The 16,008-nt window shown below is 38.3% G+C and overlaps 1 protein-coding gene across 3 annotated transcripts; it reads left to right on the forward strand.

Moving 5' to 3' along the window:
• The first annotated feature begins 86 nt into the window (after positions 1-86).
• Positions 87-15,016, forward strand: LOC131526775 (cytochrome P450 2J4-like). 3 transcript variants are annotated; one of them, XM_058755262.1, is made up of 11 exons: positions 87-290; positions 443-605; positions 3,576-3,725; positions 3,843-4,003; positions 4,092-4,268; positions 4,361-4,502; positions 4,601-4,788; positions 4,928-5,069; positions 5,803-5,898; positions 6,717-12,671; positions 13,248-15,016. In XM_058755262.1, exons 1-10 carry the CDS (start codon positions 99-101, stop codon positions 6,803-6,805), a joined length of 1,500 nt encoding a protein of 499 aa, XP_058611245.1. In that variant the 5' UTR covers positions 87-98; the 3' UTR covers positions 6,806-12,671; positions 13,248-15,016. The 3 variants fall into 3 exon arrangements, with proteins under 3 accessions (XP_058611245.1, XP_058611244.1, XP_058611243.1); XM_058755261.1 differs by lacking the exons at positions 87-290; positions 443-605; positions 3,576-3,725; ... (4 more) ...; positions 4,928-5,069; positions 5,803-5,898 and having other exon boundaries at positions 5,974-11,688; positions 12,483-12,671; XM_058755260.1 differs by lacking the exons at positions 87-290; positions 443-605; positions 3,576-3,725; ... (4 more) ...; positions 4,928-5,069; positions 5,803-5,898 and having other exon boundaries at positions 5,974-12,671.
• The last annotated feature ends 992 nt before the right edge of the window (positions 15,017-16,008 follow it).

Here is a 16,008-nt window from a genome sequence, read left to right on the forward strand (position 1 = left end):
TGTTCTGGCAGTGAATGTTTGGGAGGGTTTGTCCTGGAGTGGGTGGGTTTTGGAGAAGTTAAGCTATCGTCGACCCAATCTCTCAATACGACCTGACCATGGATCTGCTGCGTGTTTACGAGTGGCTCGACATCAAGACCATTTTGTTATTTTCTTGTGTTTTTTTGTTGCTGGCTGATTATATAAAAAATAAAGCGCCGAAAAACTTTCCTCCTGGACCATGGTCTTTGCCGATTATTGGAGACCTTCATCATATTAATCACAACAAGATTCATCTTCAGGTGGCAAAGGTAAATAGCCTACAATCTGTAATTGTATTCTTGTCTGTGACGGTAATGCGGAGTATCATCTTTGCGAAAATGGAAGTGAATGGAAATTGAGCAGTATTTTTAAACGATTTCTGTATTAAATATGTTAATTTTTTTTAAACCATATTTTCAAGTTTGCAGAAAAATATGGAGACATTTTAAGCATTCGATTTCTCGGACCAAGAATTGTTATGTTGAACGGGTACAAAAGAGTTAAGGAGGTCTATCTACAACAAGGCGACAACCTCGCTGGTCGACCTGTGCTTCCTATGATTTATGACATGGCCGAAGACAAAGGTCAGTTTTGTAAATAAAGTTTAAAATACTGAATGATGATTTCAATATAAACTGGCAGCTGTGAATTCAAACTTGGATTGAGGCCATGAAACACACACACACAAAGTATATATATATATATACAGAGCTGGGTAGATTACTTACAAATTGTAATCCCTTACTGATTCCAGATTACATGACAAAAAATTGTAGTCAGTAACGTAATCCCTTACATTACACATTTTAGGTAATATAATCAGATTACTTTTAGATTACTTTTGATTTAACTCGTTTATCACATTGATTTAAATAACATTATCTTGTATGATGTAAGACAACTTGTTCCATTCATTGTAATTTATAACATGAAGTGCATTAAACATATTACATCAAGGTTTCCCAAACTAGGGTTCATACAGTTAACTGCAGGGTGGTTGTGAGTTTAATGAAAAGCTGACAATGAATTAAATAATAAAAAATGAAAATGAAAATAAATCATTTGAAAACAAACTCGCTTTCGAGGAAAGTCTCCTCACTCCGTGGCCATATTTGCAACGCCTCCGGGGAATCCTGAAATCTCAAAAACTGCTCGCTGAACTCACAATTAAATTACATATGTCAAATCAGCAACAAAAATCTGAAATTAATTGCCCCATGAATGTTGTTTCTTATGCTCAAATAGCGTTTAAAAAGCTTATTTTTCAGGCTAGACCAGCCAATGCACATGCGTAGTTCCAATGTGCTTATGACTTGCGCATGTGCATTGGCTGGTCTAGTCAGGTTTCTATGGGAAATTTGGCTCTTTCATTTAGATGGTGGGACTATTCCTCCATATTGTGCGTTGCAGTTTCTCCCATTCATAAGTATAGGAGTGAACCGTCTTTGTATTTCTATAGTCTTTGTTTTAAATAAAACACTTACTAAAAAAGATGAAACATTTTTAGTTACCTGCATGCCATGTGATCATTAATCAACATCAAAGAAACCTTGAACATGCAAATGCGATACTTAATTATTGAAATATTTATTTTAAAATCTCAGGGGTAACTATATATTTAGGGTGAATATAGGGTGAATAAAGTTTAGATGACAAAAAGTTTTGGAATGCCTGCATTACATGTAACTAATTAAAATGCACATATTCACGTTATTTCTTAGTTATAATTAATAATACATGGTTAAAAAACCTATAGAGTAATAATTCAAATAAAAATGAATGTGTTCATCAGTAATGTTGAAACCTTTCTTAAACCTGAAATGATTTTTGTAAATCCAGTGGTCAAATATTGTCGCCACCTGACTAATGACTAGTCTACAAAACTGCACTATATACATATATAATATGTATATAATCGGTAGACTATTTTATTTGCTATTGTGTGAATAATCATGTAATCCATAAAAAAGTAACTGTAATCTGATTACGAGTATTTTAAAATGTAACTTACTCTAATTACAATTACTTAATTTTTGGAATCTGATTACGTAATCCAGATTACATGTCATCAGTTACTACCCAGCTCTGTATATATATACAGGTGCATCTCAATAAATTAGAATGTCGTGGAAAAGTTCATTTATTTCAGTAATTCAACTCAAATTGTGAAACTCGTGTATTAAATAAATTCAATGCACACAGACTGAAGTAGTTTAAGTCTTTGGTTCTTTTAATTGTGATGATTTTGGCTCACATTTAACAAAAACCCATCAATTCACTATCTCAACAAATTAGAATACTTCATAAGACCAATAAAAAAAACATTTTTAGTGAATTGTTGGCCTTCTGGAAAGTATGTACATTTACTGTACATGTACTCAGTACTTGGTAGGGGCTCCTTTTGCTTTAATTACTGCCTCAACTCGGCGTGGCATGGAGGTGATCAGTTTATGGCACTGCTGAGGTGGTATGGAAACCCAGGTTTCTTTGACAGTGGCCTTCAGGTCATCTGCATTGTTGGGTCTGGTGTCTCTCATCTTCTTCTTGACAATACCCCATAGATTCTCTATGGGGTTAAGGTCAGGTGAGTTTGCCGGCCAATCAAGCACAGTAACACCATGGTCATTGAACCAGCTTTTGGTACCTTTGGCAGTGTGGGCAGGTGCCAAGTCCTGCTGGAAAATGAAATCAGCATCTCCATAAAGCTTGTCAGCAGAAGGAAGCATGAAGTGCTCTAAAATTTCCTGGTAGATGGCTGCGTTGACTGTGGACTTCAGAAAACAGTGGACCAACACCAGCAGATGACATGGCAGCTCAAATCATCACTGACTGTGGAAACTTCACACTGGACTTCAAGCAACATGGATTCTGGGTAGCCCTTTTCCTGAAGACGTCTGAGCGTGGTGACTCTTGATGCACTGACTCCAGCTTCAGTCCACTCCTTGTGAAGCTCTCCCAAGTGTTTTAATCAGCTTTGATTGACTGTATTCTCAAGCTTGAGGTCATCCCTGTTGCTTGTGCACCTTTTCCTACCCAAATTCTTCCTTCCAGTCAACTTTGCATTTAATATGCTTTGATACAGCACTCTGTAAACAGCCACACCTTTCAGTAATGACCCTCTGTGACTTACCCTCTTTATGGAGGGTGTCAATGTTCGTCTTCTGGATCATTGCCAAGTCAGCAGTCTTCCCCATTATTGTGGTTTCAAAGAAAAAGAGATACCCAGAATTTATACTGTATGGATGGTCATTTATTGAAACTCTTATAATATTATAAGATTTTGAGATACTGATTTTTGACTTTCATGAGCTGTAAGCTCTAATCATCAAAATTAAAACAAAAAAAAAACTTTTCAAATGTTTTACTTTACATGTAATGAATCTAAAATATATGAAAGTTTCACTTTTTGAAATAAGTTACCAGAAAAAATGAACTTTTTCACGACATTCTAATTTATTGAGATGCACCTGTATATATATATAATTGTTTTGAGGTCAGTACTTGTGGTTAAGAGTGAGAAATGGGAAAGTCTTATTTAAATGTGTTGTGATCAGGTTTAGTTGTTGCCAGTGGGTATAAATGGAAGCAACAGAGGAGATTTGCACTATCAACTCTTCGAAACTTTGGATTGGGAAAGAAAAGCCTGGAGCCATCCATTCATCTTGAATGTACATTTCTGAATGAGGCCATTTCAAATGAGCACGGTATGAACTGAAATTTGTGGAATGAAAAGAACTGAAACTAACCTTGTTATTCTATAAACATTTAGAATTGGAAGCACAATGTGATTTATTTTACAGTTATCATTATAACATTTCCAGGTCAACCCTTTAACCCTCAAATCCTGCTGAACAATGCTGTCTCAAATGTGATCTGTGTGCTTGTGTTTGGTCATCGATTTGAGTACAGTGACAATGACTTCCAGTCTCTGCTGAAGAATATCAATGAGGCTATGTTTCTGGATGGAAGAGTCTGGGCTCAAGTAAACATTTTCACATTTTAAAAAGTAAATTTTGCTCTCTTTAGCCTCTTTATTGCTCAGCTGAAGCCTATTGTTCTTCTTTCTATAGCTGTATAACATGTTCCCATGGCTCATGCGGCGAGTGCCTGGACCACACAAAAAATCATTTGTTCTGTGGCAGAAGGTGATTGACTTTGTTCGAGAGAAAGTGAATGCACACAGAGTAGATTATGATCAATCAAATCCTCGAGACTACATTGACTGCTTCCTTGCTGAAATGGAAAAAGTAAGACCCCTTCTTAAGCCGGTGTCAGTAAATTTAATGCTCTGGTTATAATAATGTATGGCTATTGAATGCCTTTCAATCATGTTGTTTAGCTTAAAGACGACACTGCCGCTGGGTTTGATGTGGAGAACTTGTGCATCTGTAGTCTGGATCTGTTTGTAGCGGGAACTGAGACCACCTCCACCACTCTCTACTGGGGTCTTCTCTACATGATGAAATATCCTGAGATACAGGGTGAGAGTTTGTTAGAAGAAATTGCATTTATATGCACATAAAAAGTAATAGTCTCACACTCAATTTTGTCTTGTACTATCTCTACTTTGTATCTTCAGCCAAAGTTCAGGAGGAGATTGATCGTGTTGTGGGAGGGTCACGGCAGCCATCTTTATCAGACAAGGACAACATGCCATACACCAATGCTGTCATTCATGAAATACAGAGAATTGGAAATATTGCCCCATTAAATTTGCCTCGGGCTACTGTGGAAGATACTCAGATAGGAACATACTCTATTCCAAAGGTACAGTAGGAATAGCAGATGTAGAACACTGTATATTTATGGACACTGGGACAATTTAGACTGCCTGGGATTGATTGATAGACTAAAATTGCTAAGTCATCTCTGGTCCAGGTAAACATTTTGATTCGTTTTGATTTAGGGCACAGCTGTGATCGGCAGTTTGACATCAGTGCTGTTTGATGAGTCTGAGTGGGAGACGCCTCACTCTTTTAACCCGGGTCATTTCCTGGATGCTGAGGGCAAATTGAGAAAGAGAGATGCCTTTTTACCTTTTTCTCTAGGTACAGAACTGTGTTTTATAGTAATCAGCTGATATATTTTGACAGTTTTCATTGTTGTGCTGTAAAGTTGAATTTCCCTTAGCCCCACAAAAAGTTACCCTTTTTGAGTAAAGTGAATTAAATGGAAGTCGTTCTCCATGTAAACAAAAAAATCAGACTTTAGTACAACTATTTAATATTATTGTAACAAATATTACCTTTTTTATTACATTTGTGACTATTTCTTGCAGTTCTCACAAAAAACTGTTCTCACTATACCCTTATGTTTTTTCGTGTTTTATGTTTACTTTAGTTTTTTTTACTTTGAAGCAGAAATGTATGAAGCACCAAAGGGGACATGTTAGAGGAATAATTATATTTCATTCATGCTGAGCTCGCAAAAATTTGTGTTCCCCCGAGAAACTTTGCGCTAGTTTGCTAAACTTTTGTGTTTGTTCACTAACAAAATCATTGAAATATATTGATTTATTGGGGAACACAAAAGTTCTGCGAGTGAATGCAAAGTTTCTTGGGAGAACACAAAAGCTTTGAAATATAATTTTTCCTCACACCTCACAAGGGCCCTTTTAGGGGCACCGTAGAAACATGCTTTCATGTGAGATTTGCATAATAAAATTTAACTTTTTTTTCTTCCATACCACAATATTTGATATTGGAATACAGTTATTTGCATATTTACTTTGCAGAAGTGCATGGCATATACGAGGTATTTTCTCTTTGTATCTAATTTCAGGAAAGAGAGTGTGTCCTGGAGAGCAACTGGCACGGATGGAGCTGTTCCTCTTTTTCTCCTCTCTGCTGCAGCGCTTCACTTTCTCTTCACCAGCAGGTGTGGAGCCCAGCTTGGATTACAGACTGGGGACCACTCGATGTCCCTTACCATATAAATTATGTGCAGTGCTACGCTAAGACAAGCAATTAACAAATATGTGACTATCGTTTGTGTGTGTTTATGAGCCATACAGAGAGAATATGTATCCATTTTTTTTTTGGAAAAGTTGTGGGAATGGGCAGAGTGGCTCAGTGGGTAAAAATCAGGGCTGGTAACCCAGAGGATTTTGATTCAAAACCCAAGATGTGTGAGCTATCAGCTTTCTGCCCTTAAAACCAGTCTACTCCAGGGGGATTGTCTGTTCACTGAAATGTAAATTTGATAAATTTTTGATACAAAGTATAATATTTTTTATTTTACTATAGACCTTTCCATACTTATTTGACCAATGAAATTACTGTATAAGGATTTTTAAAAATCATTCAATTTCAAACATCAAATCTAAATATAAAATAAAAAAATCAAACCTAAAAAAAAAAGCACAGGCTGTAATTTTATGTTTCTGGACAAAACTGTTAATTTTCCTGTTCCAACACACCAATGAAAGTTTCTAGTAGAGCAATGGTTCTGAAGGAGAGGATGAAGTGGATGCCGATCTGACCATATCCTTCCTTCTGATATTAATTATTTTATTAATATATATTGTGTGATTATTAATCAAGTTATTGATCAGTATTTAGCCTCCCAGATTGTTTGATGATTGACTTAAGAAGTAGAGCCATCTATATTCGTATAGACTGAAGTGTGCATATATCCTTTTTAGAAGTGGTCAGAGTAAAAGGTGTGAACACATGCTGAGTGTATTCTTTCCTTAGGGTTACAAGGCCATGCTAAGGGGCTCAGGATGACCTACCATCTACGTGAGCTACGAGTGACCAAGAGAACTGTGATATTTAGATGTTGAATAACAGATATTAAAAATCCTGTTGTATCCTGTATTTCTATTCTGCAAGATTAATGGCTGTATAGTATGTGTGTAACTAACCATACTGATAAGATGCTCGCTAGAAGCTAGAAAACCTTGAGATGCAGATAAGGTCTCTGTGTGTATGTATGTGTGTGTGTGTGTGTCGGCATCTATTCTCTGTGTTAGATGAGAAGACTGTCTCCTGCCGCCATCCTGATCCGAGCTGAGGTGTCTTCTTCTTCATTTGCTGATGCCTGCAATAATCATTTGGAGATATGCTTGAAATTTTACGTCCATATGTGAAAACTGTCTAAGTTTATCTAGGTTTTGGAACCAATCAGAATTTTGCTGACTTGTGCATTGATGCAATTAGCATCCTCTGTCAGGGTATAATTGTTGGTGATTTTGAATTGTACGCAGAGCGGCCGACGAACTCCATTGAGACTGTTAAAGCTGACTCCTGCCTGAAACCGCAAACTATTTCTTCAGTAAATTTCTTCAATTGAAACGAATCTCTTGACTCCTTGCCTTCATTCAACCACACGTGGTCCTTTGGGTTTTAACTGTTATTCCCCAACTGTTAAATGGTGGAGGATCCATGGGCAGTCGTTCTTTGGTGACATCCCTGATCAATCAACAAACCAAGGTAGGAAAGATTTTAGTAATTTATAAATAATAAAGTAAATTATGTAATATTATTATTTCTGGTTATGGACTGTCTGTGAGCGGAGGGGGTACGAGAGAGGGAAGAATGGTAAACTCGCTCAGACGTGAGTGGAGGACACCAGACTTCTATGTGAAGTTGTTTTGAGAAAACTGGTGTCACAATTACGGTACACCTGTTACGTTAAGTTACCTTGTGACTGTAAAGGTGTACGAGTGCACATCTATAGGTCTTAGAGATAGACTTGGATTTGAGATATTGAGAGGTGTGCACAGTCACTAGGCACTAAGAGCCGTAGAGGCAAAAGTGCATTTGTGGCATTGAGAGCCATAGAAAATGTAAGACGCTTTAGAAGGGGTTCTAGTCGAAAATCGCTCTTCCAACTCTCGACTCCCACCATTACAGACAGGGGCGCCCCAAGCTTTAGTGAATAGGTCAGGTCAGTGGTTAGGGAACAAAATACCCAAAATTACTGTTATAAATAAATAATGATCATTTATATGTGCACATATGACTATATAGATATATAGGCTAAGGGAAAGCATCGGGAATAACCCCGAAATTGCAAAAAAAATATTTTATCCTATTTGGACTGGACAGGTGTTGTCAGGAATACTTTGCAATTTCAGACGCAGAAGTTAAGCCATTGTTTAATAAGTCATTGCCTTGATACCTCGATTTTTGATTGCTGCTAGCATATCTCGAGGGCTTCAATTGTGACATAAAAATCACAAAAATAAATATGGCTGGCAAAAGTAACAAGCCGCCTACAAAAACAGATTTTGTTGAAACAGACCAGGGCAAGCTCTGTAAGCAGATCTGCTCTGAAACTTTGACTTCAAAGAAATTCTCTGAACTCATCAAACGAATGGTTAGTCAGGGGTTTGATTCTGACTGGAAAGCAGAAAAGCAGTTAGAATGGCTACAGTCTAAGAAAGAACCAGAGAAGCATAAATTCTTAGCTGTGTGTGCTTATTCATGGATTTGTAAACAGGGAGGAATTCCCTTAACAGAAGATGGCACAATTCCAGAGGTAGTTGAATGCTGGAAAGATTTGAGTGCTAATTGTGATAAAGTGGCTGAGATTTCTGGAATTGAAATGGGGAAGGATCTGAGTGGTTTTAGCAAAGGGTTATCTGTTGTCTTTAAAAAGGCAGAGAAAGCTGAAACATGTAATGTGATTCCAACTGTGTCTATCCCCACTGCTCCTGATCTCTCCTCTCTGACTGTGCAGGCCGCAGCCATGACAGGCTCCGCGCCACAGACACAGACTGAGAACCAGATTGATTCGCCTTACAGTATTGCTAGAAGGTTACTGGATGCAGCTATTGCTGGGGCGCCGCCCCCTTATCCAGACACCCCCGAGCTTTCTATGCCACATGCAAATGTTGACAAAAAGGCTGAGAACACAGAGGTCTCACTCTCTCCCCCAGGGTGGAGTGGAGCCCCTTCCAGAGGGAGGGCCTTCCCTGCGCCCATTAGAGGTGTTGCTGATGACCAGAGAAACACTAAAATGGGGACAGGATTTGAGAGAGGGGAGTGGACTAGACTTACAGCCGCTGAGAAAAACCATTTGGTTACTGGCATAGAACATTTCGAACTGTTTAGCCCAAACAAAGTTTTGTGGGATAAACTAGAGGCTGTGGCTAGACAGCAGAATTTAGGAATAGCAGATGTGCAGTATATGGTAGAAACGCTTGTGCCACACAGTAAATTAAGCAGAGTTCAGGCTATCAGAGTTGACCCCCTTGTTCCTGATGATTGGGCTGAGTATTGTCAGGCATATAGAGAATACAAAGAACAGGTGCAAGACCTGTTGGGGAGGGGATCTTTTCCTTGGACTAGTGTGACCCAAATTAAACAAAGGCCTAATGAAAGTCCCTTAGAGTATGTTGAACGTTTTCGTGCTGCTTATGAAAATGACTGTGCTGCAAATAATAACAATGAAGATTATGATTCCGCAATTATCATTGAATCCGCCATAAGCGGACTGTCTAAGCGATATAGGGATCTGCTCATTTCTGGTTCTGTTAACATTCCAAATTGGTACTCTCTGCTACAGTGGAGCGCAGTGATTTGGAGCCGTCTGCAGAGTGAACCAGGTGCAACCCCCGTAGCTGTTGCTGCCGTTGCTGAAGCGGAAACAAATCCACCCAAGGTTAAAGTGTGTCATAACTGCAGCCAAGCAGGCCACATCAGCCGTAATTGTACAAACGGCCCACTAAGATGTAGTAAATGTAACAGGATTGGCCATCTGTATAACCAGTGTAAAGCTATCTTGCCTCCATTTCAAGGGAAGAAAGGTAGAAGTGACAGACAGAAAAATCGGCCAATCCTTGTCTGACAGTGACATCATGAGGCTGAAGAAACTGTTGGGGGACTAGGGGTCAGCGGCCTCCGGTTCCTGTGATGTAACTGACCCTAGACCTTATATTCATGCGCCGTTAGGAGGCCGGCAATGTATAGCATTAATCAATACTGGGGCTCAAGTTAGCATCACAAATATTGCTTGAGAAACTACTTCTGATTTCATGTACATTGAAGGATTGAATGGCAAAGAAATGTATCATAAATCTGTTCCTGTCCCTCTTTCTCTTGCAGACTCTCATAAAGTATTTTGGGCTGAATTCTGGGTTGGGAAAAACACTGTGGGAACTATAATTGATGTTAACATTCTGAATTATCTGATTATCTGATGTTTTGCTTTCAACAGATAAGCTCGTGCTCGGCTGCAATGAAGTAATTTGCTTATCTCGTGCCAGGCCACACCATGGAGCTGGATGCGCGGTGGCTGAAACTGTAAGTGCTGTAAATATAACAGAAACTAGACCTGAATGGAAATACATTATTTCCAAATTTCCTGATGTTTGGGCTAAAGATAAATTTGATTGTGGTAATGCTAAAATTCAGCCACTCAGCATCCCAGGTCCCATGCATGATGCCAAATGCCAATATCCTTTGAAAAATTATGCTCGTTTAGGAGCTGAAAGATTGTTGACGAGCTACATAAACGGGGGATTGTTGTGCCTTGTTCATCTCCCACTAACTCGCCTATGTGGCCAGTCAAAAAGCCTGATGGGAGCTGGCGTTTGACAATTGACTATACAGCCTTGAATGCAGTTACTACGAAAGTGCACCCCCTGGTGGCCAACCCAGCCACAATTTTGAATGAGATTGGATCTGAGCATTGCTATTTTACTGCTTTGGACATTGCTAATGTCTAAAGGACTTTGTACACTGAACTTTCTAAGCCCCTCACAGAAGCGAATGGACAGAGGAGATGGAGGAGGCGTTTGTGAGTATCAAAGAGACTCTTTCTTCTTGTCCTGCACTTAGACATGCAGATGCCCGCAGGGCCTTCCATCTGTGAACCTGGGTGGGGGAGAAATCCTACTCGGCTGCCCTGGATCAGCGTGTTCCTGGAAGGACTTCGTACGGTAAGGTGGGGTACTACTTTACGCCGATCCCCGTTTCCATGACCGGACAGCATCCATGCTTGCTGATTTGTGACTGTGCTGAATGGGCCGTGAAAGCAACAGAGGAGATCGTCACGCACCAGAAAGTGGTACTGCACACAAGACACCAGATACTTAAGCTGCTCACAAACACACGCTTGGGCACGATTTCAAATCAATGACGAGCGATGTGATGGAGGAGATGGAGGAGGAGCTGCGACTACGGAAGTTGGCAAACAGTCTGCAGCAGCTGACGAAGGATGACATCAACACCCTGTTGTGAGTGGAAGGGTTGGGAGAGCCCTAAGCATGGTGATTGGATTAAATAGTATCCAGCATGTCCATGATAGGGTGAAGAGACAAATTGTGACCCGTCAAGGAAACATGCATCACTACTCCACCTTCCGTAGCGACCTCACTTGGTAGACCAGACGTGGAGTATTGGACTCCATACTCTAAAACGGGGGACAGAAGGAGAGGATGGAGTGGATGCCGATCTGACCATATCCTTCCTTCTGATATTAATTATTTTATTGATATATATTGTGTGATTATTAATCAAGTTATTAATCAATATTTAGCCTCCCAGATTGTTTGATGATTGACTTAAGAAGTAGAGCCGTCTATATTCGTATAGACTGAAGTGTGCATATATCCTTTTTAGAAGTGGTCAGAGTAAAAGGTGTGAACACATGCTGAGTGTATTCTTTCCTTAGGGTCACAAGGCCATGCTAAGGGGCTCAGGATGACCTACCATCTACGTGAGCTACGAGTGACCAAGAGAACTGTGATATTTAGATGTTGAATAACAGATATTAAAAATCCTGTTGTATCCTGTATTTCTATTCTCCAAGATCGATGGCTGCATAGTATGTGTGTAACTAACCATACTGATAAGATGCTCGCTAGAAGCTAGAAAACCTTGAGATGCAGATAAGGTCTCGGTGTGTATGTGTGTGTGTGTGTGTCGGCATCTATTCTCTGTGTTAGATGAGAAGACTGTCTCCTGCCGCCATCCTGATCCGAGCTGAGGTGTCTTCTTCTTCATTTGCTGATGCCTGCAATAATCATTTGGAGATATGCTTGAAACGTTTATGTCCATATGTGAAAACTGTCTAAGTTTATCTAGGTTTTGGAACCAATCAGAATTTTGCTGACTTGTGCATTGATGCAATTAGCATCCTCTGTCAGGGTATAATTGTTGGTGATTTTGAATTGTACACAGAGCGGCCGACAAACTCCATTGAGACTGTTAAAGCTGACTCCTGCCTGAAACCGCAAACTATTTCTTCAGTAAATTTCTTCAATTGTAACACATCTCTTGACTCCTTGCCTTCATTCAACCACACCTGGTCCTTTGGGTTTTAACTGTTATTCCCCAACAGTTCCCAGCCACATTCCTGGAACTAGCAAGACTTGGATTAGCTGGTTTATGTGTGTTTAATTACTGTTGAAGCTAAACTCTGCAGGACAGGAGCAGGAATGGACACCACTGATTTGAAACTAAAAGCTGGTACATTTTTACTAGTCCTTGATAAACATTTTGTTTCTTTAGGGCACAGCTGTGATTGGCAATTTGACATCAGTGCTGTTTGCTGAGTCAGAGTGGGAGACGCCTAAATCTTTCAACCCGGGTCATTTCCTGGATGCTGAGGGCAAATTCAGGAAGAGAGATGCCTTGTAGCTGCCGTCAGAGGCAACTCTCATATATTTCAGTTCATAATATGCACTTTATAGTTAAAAGGTCAATAAATAGTTCAAATGTTCAGAGTAATCATTAGAATAAATAAGTAATATATATATATATATATATATATATATATATATATATATTGTTAATACATGTCAATTCATTTCATATTATTCAACTAAAACTATAGAAAAAGGGGGGAACCTATTTCTCCTTTGTTTAGCTTGGGAATTATTTAATTGTTGCCATCAGGATATTTTTTCTGGTGCACTACAAGTAGAATAGCCACACGAGGTGCTGCACTAGTAACATGTCTGTAAGAGTTACGCCTGTAAGAAGTTATATTGGTTTTTGTTTAAGAAGAAGAAACTGTAACCCTCTAAGTTTATTCCTCTTGAGTTAGAGAGGCCAAAGAGGTATGTGTTTTATCGTGTTTATTGCTTTGCCGAATGTGAACATGTGTAAGGTGACCGTGTGTTAATGTATAATTAGCCAATTAAGTGTATTTTCTTATGTGTTGAATGTGCACCTTATTTATTCGTTTTTATGTATATTTCGTTCGTTATTATGTGTAAACACTACTTTTAGAGGGTTAATTTAAGTTTTATGTACCGGTATTTCCTTTCGTAGTTCTGACGGCATTGTTGGGACATAAAAGGGATGCAAGACTAGAATGTACAAGACACACTACAGACTCGTGTCCGAATAAATCTCTGTTAAAACCAAGAACGACCTGAGCCTTTGATTCAACTCGAGGGGAGTATCATGCCTTTTACCTTTTTCTCTAGGTATAGAAAACTTGCGTTACCCAAAATTTTTTGCATTTTTCCTCCCACCTCATATTTTTTTTCATCCCCATGTCTGTTTAGGGGCTCAGTAGAAACTTGTTTCATAGGAAATTAGCCTATTAAAATTGAATGATTTTTTCCCCATGCCACAATATTTGTTATTGGAATACAATTATTTCTCTATGTATTTTTCAGAAGTGCAAGACATATACAAGATATTTTCTCTTTGTTACTAATTTTAGGAAAGAGAGTGTGTCTTGGGGAGCAACTGGCACGGATGGAGCTGTTCCTCTTTTTCTCCTCTCTGCTGCAGCGCTTCACTTTCTCTTCACCAGCGGGTGTGGAGCCCAGCATCGATGTCCCTTACCATATAAATTATGTGCAATGCCACGTTAAGAGAAGCAATTAATTCAAATATGTGATCATTGATTGTTTATGTTTATGAGACACAAAGTAAGGAACTGAAGTATTTGATAAATTGTGATGCAATGTATATTTTTATATTTTACAATGGACCTAGTCAGGCTAGCACCATTAATTATTGACAGGAATGAAAACAAAGCTGTGAGAGATAGAAGTACATGCATTCAGTGGATTGTACAACATACCAATTGTTCAGCTGACAAAACATCTTTCCAAAAACTCCATAAAACAGTTTTAAAAGTCATAAGTTGTGAAAATTACAATATCTATACAATGCATACCATTGTAAAGACTGGAAGTCTATTCCTCACATCCAAGATTCCATCCATATTTAATTTAATATGGCATCTAACCTAATTAAGGTCTATGTATAATTTGATGTGATATATCTGATCTGATCTCTGTAGTGGGCTTACATAATGATTTGACCAATGAAATTCTGAACATTAAATTCTTGAAAAATCTAACAAAATTAAGTTATTTTATACTTAAATCAAGAAAGAATATGTCGATAGAACTTGTTTTCCTTTTGAATTACAATAATTTTTCTGAGCCCATTGACAGATATTTGTTTTTGGTTTTAATCATAAACTCATATAATTTTGATCAGTTCCACAAAAAAATATGTCATTCTGCTTTTCAAGTTAATATACACAGGGACATTAAGATCTTTGGAGATAGACTTGTAGCCTTGAGATTGTCCGTGTTTTTCCAAAAAAATTTCTCTCAAATCCACAGACAACTCTTTACATTTCTTTCTTTTCTCCATGCTCAGTGTGACACAACACAAAGGTTGAGTCAACTTTTCTCAATTTTAACTGGTTGCAAGTGTGATTACTATATTGCCCACACCTGTTACTTGCCACAGGTGTGTCTAAATACAAATTACAGGAGCATCACTTGCTTGAAAAGCAATTATTTCTTACAATTTTGACAAGGTGCCAATAATTTTGTCCAGTCCATTTTTTAGTTCTGTGTGAAATTTTATTAAGTTTGACTTTTCTTCTCTGTTTTTTTGTGTTGTTGCAGTGCAAACAAAAACAATAAGCATGTGAGTAGCAAAACATTTGCAATTGGAACAATTTTCTGAGAGAAGTGTTGCATTTTCTGACAGAATTGCAAGGGTGCCGATATTTTTGGCCATGACTGTATATAGTTTGGGTTGTTTAAATAAGATAGCCTATTTTATATATATATATATATATATATATATATATATATGTATATATTTATATATACAATTTTCATAATTTCGGCTCTGTATGCCACCACAACAGAATTAAAAATACAACAATTAAGATGAAATTGAAGAGCAGACTTTAAGATTTCATTCAAGGGGTTGAACAAAAATATAACATAAAATGCTTAGGAATTACAACCATTTTTATACAGTCCCCCCATTTTCAGGGGCTCAAATGTCATTGGACAAATAAATATAATCATAAATAAAATGTTCATTTTTAATATTTTGTTGAGAATCCTTTTTAGTCAACGACTGCCTTTAGTCTAGAACTCATGGACATCACCAGAGACTTCCTCCTTTGTGATGCTTTGTCAAGCTTTTACTGCAGCTTTCTGCTTGTGGGTCATCATCCATTCTAATCTGGCTTTGTTTGCACCTTGTGGTGAATCCTCTGTATTTGCTCTTGTGAAGTCTTCTCTTGATTGTAGACTTTGACAGTGACACGCCTACCTAATGGAGAGGATCTTCCGATCATCCACCACTGTTGTCCTCTGTGGACGTCCAGGCCTTTTTGTGTTGCTGAGCTCACCAGTGCATTCTTTTTTTCTCAGAATGTACCAAACTGTTAATTTGGCCAAATTTTGAAGGTTCCTGCTATCTCTCTAATGGATTTGTTTTATTTTTGAAGCTTAACAATTGTCTGTTTCACTTGTACCTTTGACTGCATAATGTGGGTTCACAGGAACAGCTTCCAAATGCAAATAGCACATTTAGAATCAACTCCAGACCTTTTACCTGCTTAATTTATGTAGAAATAATGAAAGAATAGCCCACGCCTGTCCATGAAACAGCTTTTGAGTCAATTGTCCAATTATGGTCCCTTGAAAAAGGGGGGAGGTACATATTAAAGATCTATAATTCCTTAACCTTTCCTCCAATTTTGATGAGAATACCCTCAAATGACAGCCCATATTCATTATATAACTGTAACTTGAAT

Source organism: Onychostoma macrolepis, chromosome 20 (genome assembly GCF_012432095.1).
Source record: "Onychostoma macrolepis isolate SWU-2019 chromosome 20, ASM1243209v1, whole genome shotgun sequence".
In the NCBI taxonomy this organism is placed as follows: Eukaryota; Metazoa; Chordata; class Actinopteri; order Cypriniformes; family Cyprinidae; genus Onychostoma; species Onychostoma macrolepis.